This window comes from Orbicella faveolata, unplaced genomic scaffold (assembly GCF_042242905.1).
Source record: "Orbicella faveolata isolate gen_17 unplaced genomic scaffold, um_ofav_v1 contig_1, whole genome shotgun sequence".
Taxonomy (NCBI): Eukaryota; Metazoa; Cnidaria; class Anthozoa; order Scleractinia; family Merulinidae; genus Orbicella; species Orbicella faveolata.
In genome coordinates, this window is record NW_028301536.1 from 34,568,901 (window position 1) to 34,580,246 (window position 11,346).

Here is an 11,346-nt window from a genome sequence, read left to right on the forward strand (position 1 = left end):
CACACACGCCGGGCCTAGTACCGCCTGACCAAGCTTCGTTGCTGTTGATAAGCTTCTACGTCTTTTGCAACAAAACAATGTAATATTCATTGCAGGGCGAGTCAGAAATTCCTGAAAATTACCTCAATGTAATCGTGTGATAAATATCTATCGAGTAAATAGTAACCAGTGGTGTTCATATCATAACCTGATCCGCATGTCTTTCCCCATATACCCTGCAAAAGGAGCCACTGAGAATGTTTGTGTTGGGGGGGTGTTCGTTATTTTTGTTTTCATTCAGTTGATTTTTCCGTCTGTTTTCTTTTGTCTTTTTTTCTGAAATGAAAACAAATACAACGAAATATTGTTCATTTGATTCTTGATAGCCTGCGAGCAGGCTCACCTTTGAGTCACGCTCGCGAGTGGCGAAGAGCAAAGCCATCCGGCGAGAAGGAGTCTGGTGAAGAGGCACCAAGAAAGTCTTGATCTCTGTAATATTTTCATTTCTGCTTCGCCTGAGCGAAGTGAAATACCATTGGTCGAAAAGCCGGAAAGGCGAGAAAACTGTCAATCTATTGCGTTTGATGAGGAACGATTAGATCCCCATGGAGTCGGTAATTTACCGCACGTTCAACACGCGCAACAGAAAATAAGTCGTCCACATTTTAGAGCCAGAGAAAGAGTTGAGTGCGCGTATTACTGATGTTTCGATAAAAATCCAGTCTATTTCTTCTCGTGTTGGAGACTGCATATGAAGAGAGTTAACTATTAAAAACCGTATGTGATTGTAAGCGGCAACGAAATAGCCTGCAGAACAGGCAGATTAGCGGGGCAGAGAGCGAAACGCGATACGCGAGCGCGGAGCACGACCACGAGCGCGAAGCGCGAGACGAATTTTGACTTGTCTGTAAATTTGGCTCGGTTCGCGGGAAAAAAATTACAGACAAATGTGTGGAAAATTAGAAAAATTAACTGAGCGTCTTCTAGCCAAGCTATATCCTTTAAACTTGGTGAATGCAATCTTCTGCCTAGTATTTTAACGTTTTGATTTACAAATTGGGTAAAATTCAATTTTGGAAAAAGTTATTTGTCGTCGGATTCCCATACAAACAGTGTAATTTCTGACCACTTTGCTTACTCGTCAAGATGGCGTCGAAAACCGTGATAAGGTGCATCAAGTGTGTGTCCTCGCTAGACATAAACTTTGACGGTTTTTAATTCTTCGGCAAAGGTTTATCAACAACGGATATCGCGTCTGCATGTTGTTATGAAAAGGATTTACAATTTTCCCGAGAAATCAGAGCTGCCAAAGTTCATACTTCCGGTGAGAACTAGTTGGCTTATTTTTTCTGGGGATCAGAGCAAGGTCGCGACTTCGCCGCTCGATTTCGCGCTCGCGGCTACGCCGCGCACGCTTGTGCTCCAACGTGAGCCTGCTAGCAGGCTAGATTCTTGCGTGTAGTGACAAATTTAAAAACAAAACGGTGGATCGGGTTAACGACAAGTTCACCTTTATGTCTGGCAGTTGACAAAAATAATTCAATTGAACGTCTCTCTATCTGGCTTACTTTACCCGGGAAGCATAGTTCTAATTATAAATAGTTTCGATATCTTATCGCATTGTATTATATTTTTAGGTTTAATTTCATCTTGTATATTTGTAATTTTAACGAGTTGTAAAGTATGTCATTTATCAGCCACTTTCGGGGGCTGCAATGATTTTACTTAATAAAGCTATCTATCTCTCTATCTTTACTGAGCAGCAGCTCACCTGGAAAAATTGAGCTGGATCTATCTAGTTCCATCGTTGCTGTCTCGTCTGCACCTCTAACAAATGGTAATTTGCATGAAGTTAAGACTGTCGTTGAATTATTGATCCGCTAGCCGCGGGATCCATCTTTCATTTTAATTGTCTCACTTGCACATGTAAAATTTCTGATATCTCATTGAACAAATGATAATTTGCACGAACTGAGGCCGGAATTATCGTTCATTTATTGCTGTATGAGTTCGGTTATGGTTTGTGTTTATCAGATACTTCAGGAGCACATGTTTTAACACGTGCTAATCGTAGGAACCCCAATCAACTGGTGCTGTCATAATTTTTCTATTAAAGATCTGTAACCCTTAAGTTGGATGTTGGCCATGTTCGGCGAGTTGCTAGAGCCAAAACGTTGCATCAATAGTTTTACATTGAATTTTTTCAGTATCAAGACCACATGTAGTTTCCTTTCGATATTAGCAGTGTTTATCTCTGCGGTTCACCACAATATTCGTTTTCTCGGCCAGTCTCATGTGCAATAACACATGTAAAATTTTTAGAATCTATTTCAAGGTCAGTGACGTTCGAGAAAGAACTTATCAGTGACTAACAAGAAAAAAATAGTCAACTGCCATATACTAACGGAGCAATCAGTCTTTTCCAGCGATGTATATAAACCCACCACAGCGGAAATAAATTATTTTTCAGTGACAACAGAAACGAAATCAAAACCCGACGTCCACAGCAAATTAAAACACATTTTTACAATGGTTCTTCAAGTGCTGCGCAATTTGACGTTTTGGTGCACTAACTGAAGCCATCCCCTGCGAAACTAACTCGCTCTACCTAGCCAAACAACAATTTGTCAAAACTTGATATTTGATGTGTAGGTAGCCGTATGTGATTTATTTTAGCTGAAAAACGAAATAAAAAAGATTTCCGTGTTTTCGTGCACAACTTTGAACAAATATCAACATGTTTTTCGGTCAATACGAGAAGTTAATTCCTTCGTGCTGAAGCCACGGCTACCAACATTTTCAGCTGCTGAAGCTTAAATTTCTAAGGGCAAATACTGGGTGGGATTGGGCTAGCGCTGACATCTAGCTCAAAGTTACCTTTCTTTTCTTTTTCTTATATTACTTCAAGTTGACAAGGTAGGCGCTTCCTCGAAGAAACATGGATTTGAGCCTTAAACTTTTCGTATTAATGAATGTTTAGCGAATTTTCCTATTTTCCTTACCAAAAAGACAAAGTCGTGAACACAAGACACCTTGGTTTCTACGTTTCAGTCCGGCATTTTTCCTGTCCTTGACCTGAGAGGTGAAGCCTTTCCTGTTGTGCGCGAGACTTGGAACTACGCCGAATTTTATGGAAATCATAGATACCTGGAGTGGACTGGACTTGTGAAAGAAGAGGAAGTGAAAAAAAAAACAAGTACAGAGAAATCAAGGTTTATAGGAGAAGACGATTTATCGGCAAGGAACTTGAAAACGCATTGAGATTTTAAAGGGGTGTTGTTCAAGACAAATCAGTCTAATAATAAGTCTATGGAATGCGTGTGTTTTGACCCTTACGCTTGTTTCTATGTTAGTACAAAGAGTCATTTTTAGCTCGGCTGTTTTCGCAAACACGAATCGAAACCCTGCTGCTCTAAGCTTCCGCTTTAGTTGAAGCCATTATCATGTATCAGGTCACTTCTAGGGTCATCGATTCACATTTCAACCAAAGATATACCATCTGCATCACCTTGTTAGAGCTTCTACCGTCGAACGAGAACGAGGATGGGATTCGAGCGCCTGCACGACATCAGACTTTTCTCGCCCGGTGTCTTATGACAAAATAGCCGCAGGTTTCAACAGCGTAATGAGCTTACCCGTAATCTACTTCCTTGATTTTCACCTTAATGCATTTATGAGCAATTTAGGAAGCGATTTTGAACAGCTAGGTCACGAAGTAGAAACCGAGCGGGACTTTGAAATTGCACACCACGCATCGTAATGGCGAAGTCTCACGCTCGTGTTGGGCCAAAAGAACTTCTTCCTAATAGGGGAGAACAATAATTACAAAAAGAGCCTTGGACGCGATAGCCGTTCAGACTTTGACATTTTAGAGTGGAGAACGGAAAGGCGTTTGTCAAGGTATTTAGAAAGACTCACATCGACAGTTTGAATCAAAAATATCTTTTTTTCCGGGTCAAAATAAACTGGTTTAATCACTTTAAATTTAGAGTGTACCGAGAACAATGTTTTTCAAATGATTCCTTTCTGATGAATGTTATGGTTTGTCGAGCACATGTACTAAGAGGCTATAGCATCATCAATCATTAAAGATCTTAGTATCAAATAAAAGGAAAACCTGTTTCTCTTTTGTTACGCATCTCGCAATGTTTTTTACTTCCGTGTCCCTCTTTCCACGTTTCCACATCCTGGTCTAGACGTTACAAATGCCAGCGTGCGGAAATCAATGGGAAATGAAATACAATCAACACACAATTGTTTGAAAGGGCAAAGAGCCACGAGGATCTGCTATTTAAGACGCGCATGTTATACCACTGCTAGCTTTCTTTAAGCGGAGATTTAGCGTGGAGAGGATCCAGTACTGCAGTTTAAAGGACTTCATGTCAACAAAGATGAAACCGCGTTGTTTGAATACCTTCTTCATCTCGGCTGTTTTCTTAATCCTGTTTGTCCCGGAGGGTAAGTATTTTTTACTTTGGCTAAAATGGTTCCCAAAAGTTTCGTCCATCGTTTTATCCTTTAGTCCTTAGTGTCAGTTCTGGGGAAAATTTCGTATTTTGCGAGGAACGCTGTTGATAAAAAGGTTAAATATTTCTACTGCGTGAGTTCCCCCTGTCTCTCTGGTGTCATCGCGCGTGTTATTTAAAGGTTCTTGTTTGTGCTAAAAGAACTTTTGCCCAATTTTCGTCTGACCAAATGTTTGTTTTAACTTCTCACAGCCGGCCCTATTTAAGATATCATGGTCCTGTGAACATCTTTGACCGGGTGAGCGCCAGTTGGGGAAGCTGAATGAAAGGACAATCTGAATGACGAGTGGCAGGGGGAGGTGTAGGGAAACGCGGAGTGGAGAGTGGTGTTGGTTAGCGACGTCGTTAGCCTGCAGTACTGGCGCTTTTGCTCAGCGAGCGCTGGATACTTTTACTCGTGCATCTGGCGACCTCCGTGGAAGAGGACGAGGAATAGGACGGGGAGGAAAGGAGAGACTGTAAAGCCTGTGGAATAAAATCGATAAACGGCTTATTAGAGTCGCTTCCTCTCCGCCTCTTCTACACCCTCCTCTACGATGGCCGACCAATGCGCGAACACGCTCGCTTGCGTTGCCGGCAAAAATGCGTGCACTGCTAACTAGTAGACTACGAGTATTCCCTCTTTCGCTTAGTCCTTCGCGCGTGACGCGTAAGAAACCTGCGAGAAAAAAAATAGCCGCGCGTTTTTTCTCGCGGTTTTCTTCCGCGTCACGCACGATGTACTAAGCGAAAGAGGGACTACTCGTAGTCTACTAACTAGTGGCCACAACGATTACTGATGATTACACGAAAACGCGTCTTGTCATAACTATTTTAACACAGTATATTCTTTTTTTTTTTTTATTCAGGCTTTTCAATGGAATGTTACACATGCACGTCGTCTAAATCTTGGGAAGACTGTCTGGAGACCAGCCGAATTTTCAAATGTGAAAATCTTTATTCTAAATCGCCTGCCGCGGATTTGGTTTGTCTCTCGGTGGTTCGTTCAAAGCTGCGAACATGGAATCAGCAGATTACCCATTATGCTACATTTTGCTCTACCAAGGTATGACTGTATTGTTCAAATACATAAACAATAGTGCAGCTGATATACATAATTCAGTGGATAAGAACATCACAAAAATATCATTAAAAACGTTGTCAAAAACTGAGACGCATTTAGGCGTTGTCCAGCAGCAAGGTCATCAAGAGCTTTGATGAGGATGTTAATGACGACAACGATCAGAGTGTCTCGTATCTCGTTTTATCGATTTTTTCAGTATTTTGTCCGGATTTTTTCACAGTACACTTCTTGTCTTTAAGGGACAGCGGAGCCGGGGAGGCTGGGGGGCTTTAGCTTCCCCCCCCCCCAACTTCAAGCAAAAAATCAATAAAATAATAATTTTACAAATATCTCCAGACCCCTACAACTGGGTTAGTACCGCTGGCGCTCGCTTGTAAGCCTTCCCCCCCCCCCCCCTCTCCAATTCAAAATACGCTCAGCCATCCCTGTGTTTGTGGTCCGTAGCACCAGAAACTTCTGAATCTTTGCTGAAACCTATGTACACGTCAGCTGCTGAGCCTGTAAACCGTTACCTTTTCCCAGACCGCATATGAAATGGTATTTTAAAGATCTTTAAAGGTACTCAGGCTATTCCAGCCTTTTTAGGACTGAATAGAGCGGTAAAGATTTAAAGGCTTTTTAGTTCTGACTGGACTTCGAAAGTGGGCAATATATACTACCAAAACGCTACAAGGCAATAATCTGTTTTGGTTGAGAAATAAATACCAGTTCACTGATCAATAAAGCGATCTGTTATCATCCTTAGGCCTTAGGAATTAGCAATGCCATGTTTAATACAGGGAAAAATTAGATAAATTACCTAATCTGTTGCAGTCTAAGAAACTCAAAACCCCCCGGGGGGGAGACTCCCATATAAAAGGGACGGGATTGCTCGTCGGAAATTTTGAAAAGAACCCCAAAGAGAGGTACCAAGATCTTGTTTTGTGGGCGTGGCTTGAAATGTTTTTCATCCCTAATAGGTACCAATTCTAAAACAGCATATTGTCTCCTGCCTTATATTTTTCGAAGAATACAAAAGCAAAAACTGACACAACGTAGAATGATTTTTTGAAGGTGTACTATATTTCGGCTGGCCAAACCAGCCTCCTTCAGGTACGATGGAAGATTTTACATTGGTGCGTGCGTAAAATCTTCCATTGTACCTGAAGAAATATAGTACACATTCAAAAAATCATTCTACGTTGTGTCGGTTGTTGCTTTTGTATTCTTCATTTTATATGTAAAGCCGATTAGATCACTATTGATCCAACGTATACCAGCAGGATCATCGTTCCGGTTGCTTGCTTAAACATTTTATATTTTTCGCCTCAATATATACCTTAAACTATACCGTAAAAGCTTCCGCTATGGACCTTTTGAAGCTGAACACCCTAAGAGGTACCAAACTCTCGTTTTTAACCCCTAAAAGTTAGGCGAGCACCCCGTTTTTTTTATATGTAAGTTCCCCCCCGCCCCCACCCCTCTCGGGAAAAACCCCAAAGTGACCAGCGGCTTGGCATTGTTCATTTGTCATATGTTTGCGATTTACAGGACATGTGCGACGAAGCAGCCTGTGAGAGGGACATGCTCCAACGCAACGAGTATAACATAACCAAGGCTCGGCGTTGTAATATCGAATGCTGTCCAGAAGACAAATGTAATGGGAAGTTAAACGTCTTAAACTTAGCTGAAGTGACCGAGGATATGTCCAAAGGAGAAGTCCCGTTCATTAGCTGTCTTTGTGTCATCACTTTAGCTCTCGCAAGCTTTATCCTGGGAAACAATTGATTGCGGAATGAAAATGCTGTGATTTCATTTATTGCTTAATCAAGTGGGACAAAGAGAGGATGGTTGTGTAAGAGTAGCCCCTCAAACCCTTTTTCTATTCAGTATATCTGGCCAAGTTTAGAAAAACAGCCATGTCCTCAGTATCAACAAGCAGATTTTTGGATTTTCTATTCTAGTTTTTTCCAGTCCACGAACTCAATCCATCGGAAGGAAAAATATGGCACCTAGCTAATTTACCCGTAATTGCGTCTTAACACACAAAGGCCTTGTAAACGAACAGTTCAGAGGCGGCGGGGCGTTTTGAAACATGGGTGGGGGCGGGGGGGGGGAGCTCAGCGTTAAGCCAAGTACATACCTCTACTCGTATTTTCCAGCATGTCTACCATTGTTTGTCTGCACAAACAAACTTCTTTGCGATGTCTACCGTGTTCAATGTGTCCGTAATGGACTTACGACAATGCCGCAGAGGGCAGTTGTTTAGATCATCCTTCTTCATAGTCTTCATGGTGTTTCTAAGATAGGTTTTTGGTCTTCGTAGGGCAGAAAATGTGCCTTCGGAAGTCGCCGATGCCACAGGTTATGTCAAATACAATCTTAACAGTTTGTCCACCTCTTCTAGAAGGTTTTGGTGACAGGAGTTTTGTTGAGAGCTAAGCAAATGGTTTTTATAATGGTAACCCGAAGTATTTCGGGCAGATCACGAAACGGAATATATTGTCAAACCATTACCATACAGCGCTAACGATATTTTCCGCACTGAAACGCGGGGGTGGGGGGATGCTGAGTTCCCCCAAATTTTCGTTTGCTCCTCCCCCCTGCTCCGCCGCCGATGCAGTTGCTAAAGTTGTTAAAAGCTTTAAACTTAGCGACACAATGTTGTTAACACAGTACATATTTTGCCAAAATATGACTTTCTTTACACCTAATTGGCTTTGTTAGGTTTGCAAGGCATTGTGTTGAAATGTACAGCTGTCATTCTTTGACTTGAACGGAGAGGGGGGCGAGCGTGCAAGTACAATGCGTGAAGGAGGGGGGGGGGTCGGTAGTGTGAAGAGCTTTGGGAAATGAAACATAATATATTAAAATAATAATAAAATCTCTATTATTGTGGTGTTCACTTCCCATTATTAAGAGGGAGAGTTTGTGTTAAAAAAAACTATTTAATGTAACTACCTACAGCTATTACAATAATGTTATACACTAAACTAATCATAGCACGGTTTATGAATTAAAACGTTTTCATTAAAGAACACTTCTAAAGAAGTATAAACTAGTAGCTTACCTTGCTTCTGGTGACAGACTATTTCACAAGACAGCTCCTCTGTAGGCAAAGATATCTTTGAGAACGTGGATTAAAAAGACTATATAAACAGCTAATAGCTATTGTTTGTTATCCTTCACGCACGGTTTTGAAAATTGGGGAATATCACTCGGATGTTCCCCAGCTTTGGCTGGGGAATATTCAGTCGCGTGGCGGGTTTAGACCAACCGTACGTGAGCGAAAATATTTGATGGATTGTAAGTTTAGACACCCGTGGATTGTATAGCTGTAGATGTTCTTTGTCACAGGGGAGTTGTGACCATATATATACGCACCTACGCACGTGCGCACCTCCGGAAATCCAGAGAAAAAAAGTAGATATTTATTATTGACAAGCGCCTTTCTGGTTTGACAGTCTCTCCAAGTCCTTCCTAGTAAACCTACTATCAAAAATCCCAAAGGGTTGAAACATAAACCACATAAGTTACTGAATACTCATCGTTTTTCCACATCAGTGATTTGTGCCCTGTACCGTGGAGAATGGCATTTCTGAGCCTCAGAAAAAATATCTTTGGGGAAAGGGGGGGAGCAAGACCCCAAACCGACCTAGCGACTCGCGCCTTAGGAGGCCCTGCGCCTAAGAAACGACCGATGATTTCCGGCTAAAAAATAAAATCGGCCGATTTTTATCTCCCAAGTAGAGGTTACCGAATACTATTTAAAACTGAATTTCTTTTGTTTCAGTTTCGCTTTAAACCAAAAATATCGAGCCGCAAACTTTTTCCGTCTGATAGCTGCAAAATCAGGCCGAAAATAAGGCCCCGCAAAATACTGTTCAGAAATTACTATCGCAACGCAAAATAATGAGAAAACTACACAGTGTTGAAGAAAAAGGCCTTTTAATGCAATATCATTCGATAAACATCAAAAAACTGCCGAAGCGATTAAAAAATAAAGTTTCAAATGTTGCATACTAAATTAGATGGAGCGTTGGAGCTGATTTTAAAATAATTATTTCTCAAAAGTTCAACGCTTTTGAAAGCAATCACAGTGATGAATTAGACATTGGAGGGATACACATCACGTCTCTGGAAAAACACTTTTCGGCCAAAGTATATTGACCTTGTACCAAACGTTCAAAGTTACCGTGTCTACCGTTATCCTGCTACTCCGGCGAAACACTTTTCTTTTGCCAATACGGCCGTGGATAGCGTGTTAAACGCCACTTTAAACCTTGCTAGGCATTCAAAGACCATCCTGAGTAGAAGGACGTAGAATTGAAAGAGACAGGAAGATGAAAAATAAGCAGAAAAAGAAAATAACTCGAAATTACCATCTGCTAACGAAAGTTGAATCTGGAAAATGTCGTCGCGTGACAGCGGCCATTGACGTCATTTGTACAAATAGCGGAATCCAAACGAATGCACAAATAGGGAAACAATTTTTCCCGGCCAGAAAACGTTTAGTGGAACAATGTTATGTTATTTTTCACAAATGATGGTCACTCAAAAAGAAAAACTTCCCCAACCGCCACACCGTTTTGGCCGCAGCGTGATCTGAGTTATGGGGTCACGACTAGATCCCTAGCCGCTGACCGCCGAAAGGACATTGCAGACTCGTTTTCCCACGCTCTTGCGACTTGACGTGACAAATGACGTCTTTACAAAAGCTCCATAGGCCAGGAGGTAATGCGTATTTGCCCGGTCAAGAACAAATAGAATTTGTAACAAGAAGTGTCGAGCGTTGAGCGTAATTTTTCGGGCAATGGACTATCAAGCAGCAAGAGAGAGTCTGAGAACGAGCTTAAAATAAGACCTTGCATTTGATTGGTGATTCTTCTCAACGCCAATATGACAGCGTTTCTGATTGGTGTACCGTTAAGTTATATAGACACATTTGGCCTCCTTACGTTGTGTGACACAGTGAAGACTTGCTACGAAGCTACAAACGGAGAGACGACTTTCGAACTTGGTTTGTAAGTCCATTTCTCAACAACGCTTTGTTGGCTTTGGGGAAAGTCCCCGGACCTGAGGCAGAAAGTGTCAGTCGTAAAGAAGTAGGTGTTTCTCAAGTCACTAGCGAAGAAGCTTCATGGCAGAGCTGAAGGCGAGAGGAGGACATTTCTGTCGAAGCAAAGTTATGCAAGGAGACATCTTTGGCTGATGTTCAACTCAACGGGGCTTACTCTCACTGTGTCCCACCCTTTTTAAGTCTGAGAAAGTCAATGGTCAATGTTTTAAAATTGTAGTGTTATTTGGGTTCGTTATTAAGAGTTCTTGACACAAACCTTGCGTCGCCGCGTCCAGTTTAGAGGTCGCCACGTGCTTACAATATGGCGGCAAGTTCAATGCGATCTTTTGGTTGCAACGAAGGCATTTGTTGTCGTAACTCGTTCGTCTCGTTATTTCGTTTTAGTGCTTGAGGCTGTGATCACACAGAGCTGATCACTGATAATTGAGTGTTTAGGCTGTCGAGCATTTTTACTCGTTTGGGGATCAATTTTCGCCAAACTTTGAGTGCATGCAACCGCGTTCATTTCGAGGCTTTTTGAAGATTGGCAAGGTTTGAAACTCGCGTAAGTTAAACCCAACAGTACGGGGAGTTTGTGACAAAAAACTTGGTTCATGCCTTTACTTGGATTATGAGAGAAATCTTGAGTTAAATAGATACAAGTAAACGAAGGTCGCATGCACTATATACCTGACAATAATAAGGTCAAGGTCTTGTATCTTAGATAATTTGCATGAAAT

General features: G+C 41.6%; 1 protein-coding gene, 1 long non-coding RNA gene and 1 other non-coding gene across 3 annotated transcripts; 2 read left to right on the plus strand and 1 right to left on the minus strand.

Annotated features, from left to right (window-relative positions):
• Window positions 1–4,138: 4,138 nt before the first annotated feature.
• On the plus strand, window positions 4,139–8,605 carry LOC110047065 (uncharacterized). Its single transcript, XM_020752799.2, has 3 exons — window positions 4,139–4,437; window positions 5,354–5,550; window positions 7,099–8,605. Exons 1-3 carry the CDS (start codon window positions 4,359–4,361, stop codon window positions 7,333–7,335), a joined length of 513 nt encoding a protein of 170 aa, XP_020608458.1. The 5' UTR covers window positions 4,139–4,358; the 3' UTR covers window positions 7,336–8,605.
• An 873-nt stretch (window positions 8,606–9,478) lies between these two features.
• Window positions 9,479–10,600, minus strand: LOC149118863 (uncharacterized). The gene is made up of 2 exons (XR_016202108.1): window positions 9,930–10,600; window positions 9,479–9,853 (listed from the first exon to the last, which is right to left on the minus strand). It is a non-coding gene; the product is annotated as an uncharacterized LOC149118863 (long non-coding RNA).
• LOC149118864 (RNase MRP) lies at window positions 10,512–10,793 on the plus strand. The gene has a single exon (XR_016203246.1).
• The last annotated feature ends 553 nt before the right edge of the window (window positions 10,794–11,346 follow it).

What these genes read in the sequence shown, in the direction of transcription:
- LOC110047065 (XM_020752799.2), top strand. Translation starts at nt 4,359, where the DNA reads ATGTCAACAAAGATGAAACCGCGTTGTTTGAATACCTTCTTCATCTCG. An exon ending in AATCCTGTTTGTCCCGGAGG is followed by an intron (nt 4,438 to 5,353) that starts GTAAGTATTTTT and finishes TTTTTTATTCAG; the next exon opens with GCTTTTCAATGGAATGTTAC. An exon ending in CTACATTTTGCTCTACCAAG is followed by an intron (nt 5,551 to 7,098) that starts GTATGACTGTAT and finishes TGCGATTTACAG; the next exon opens with GACATGTGCGACGAAGCAGC.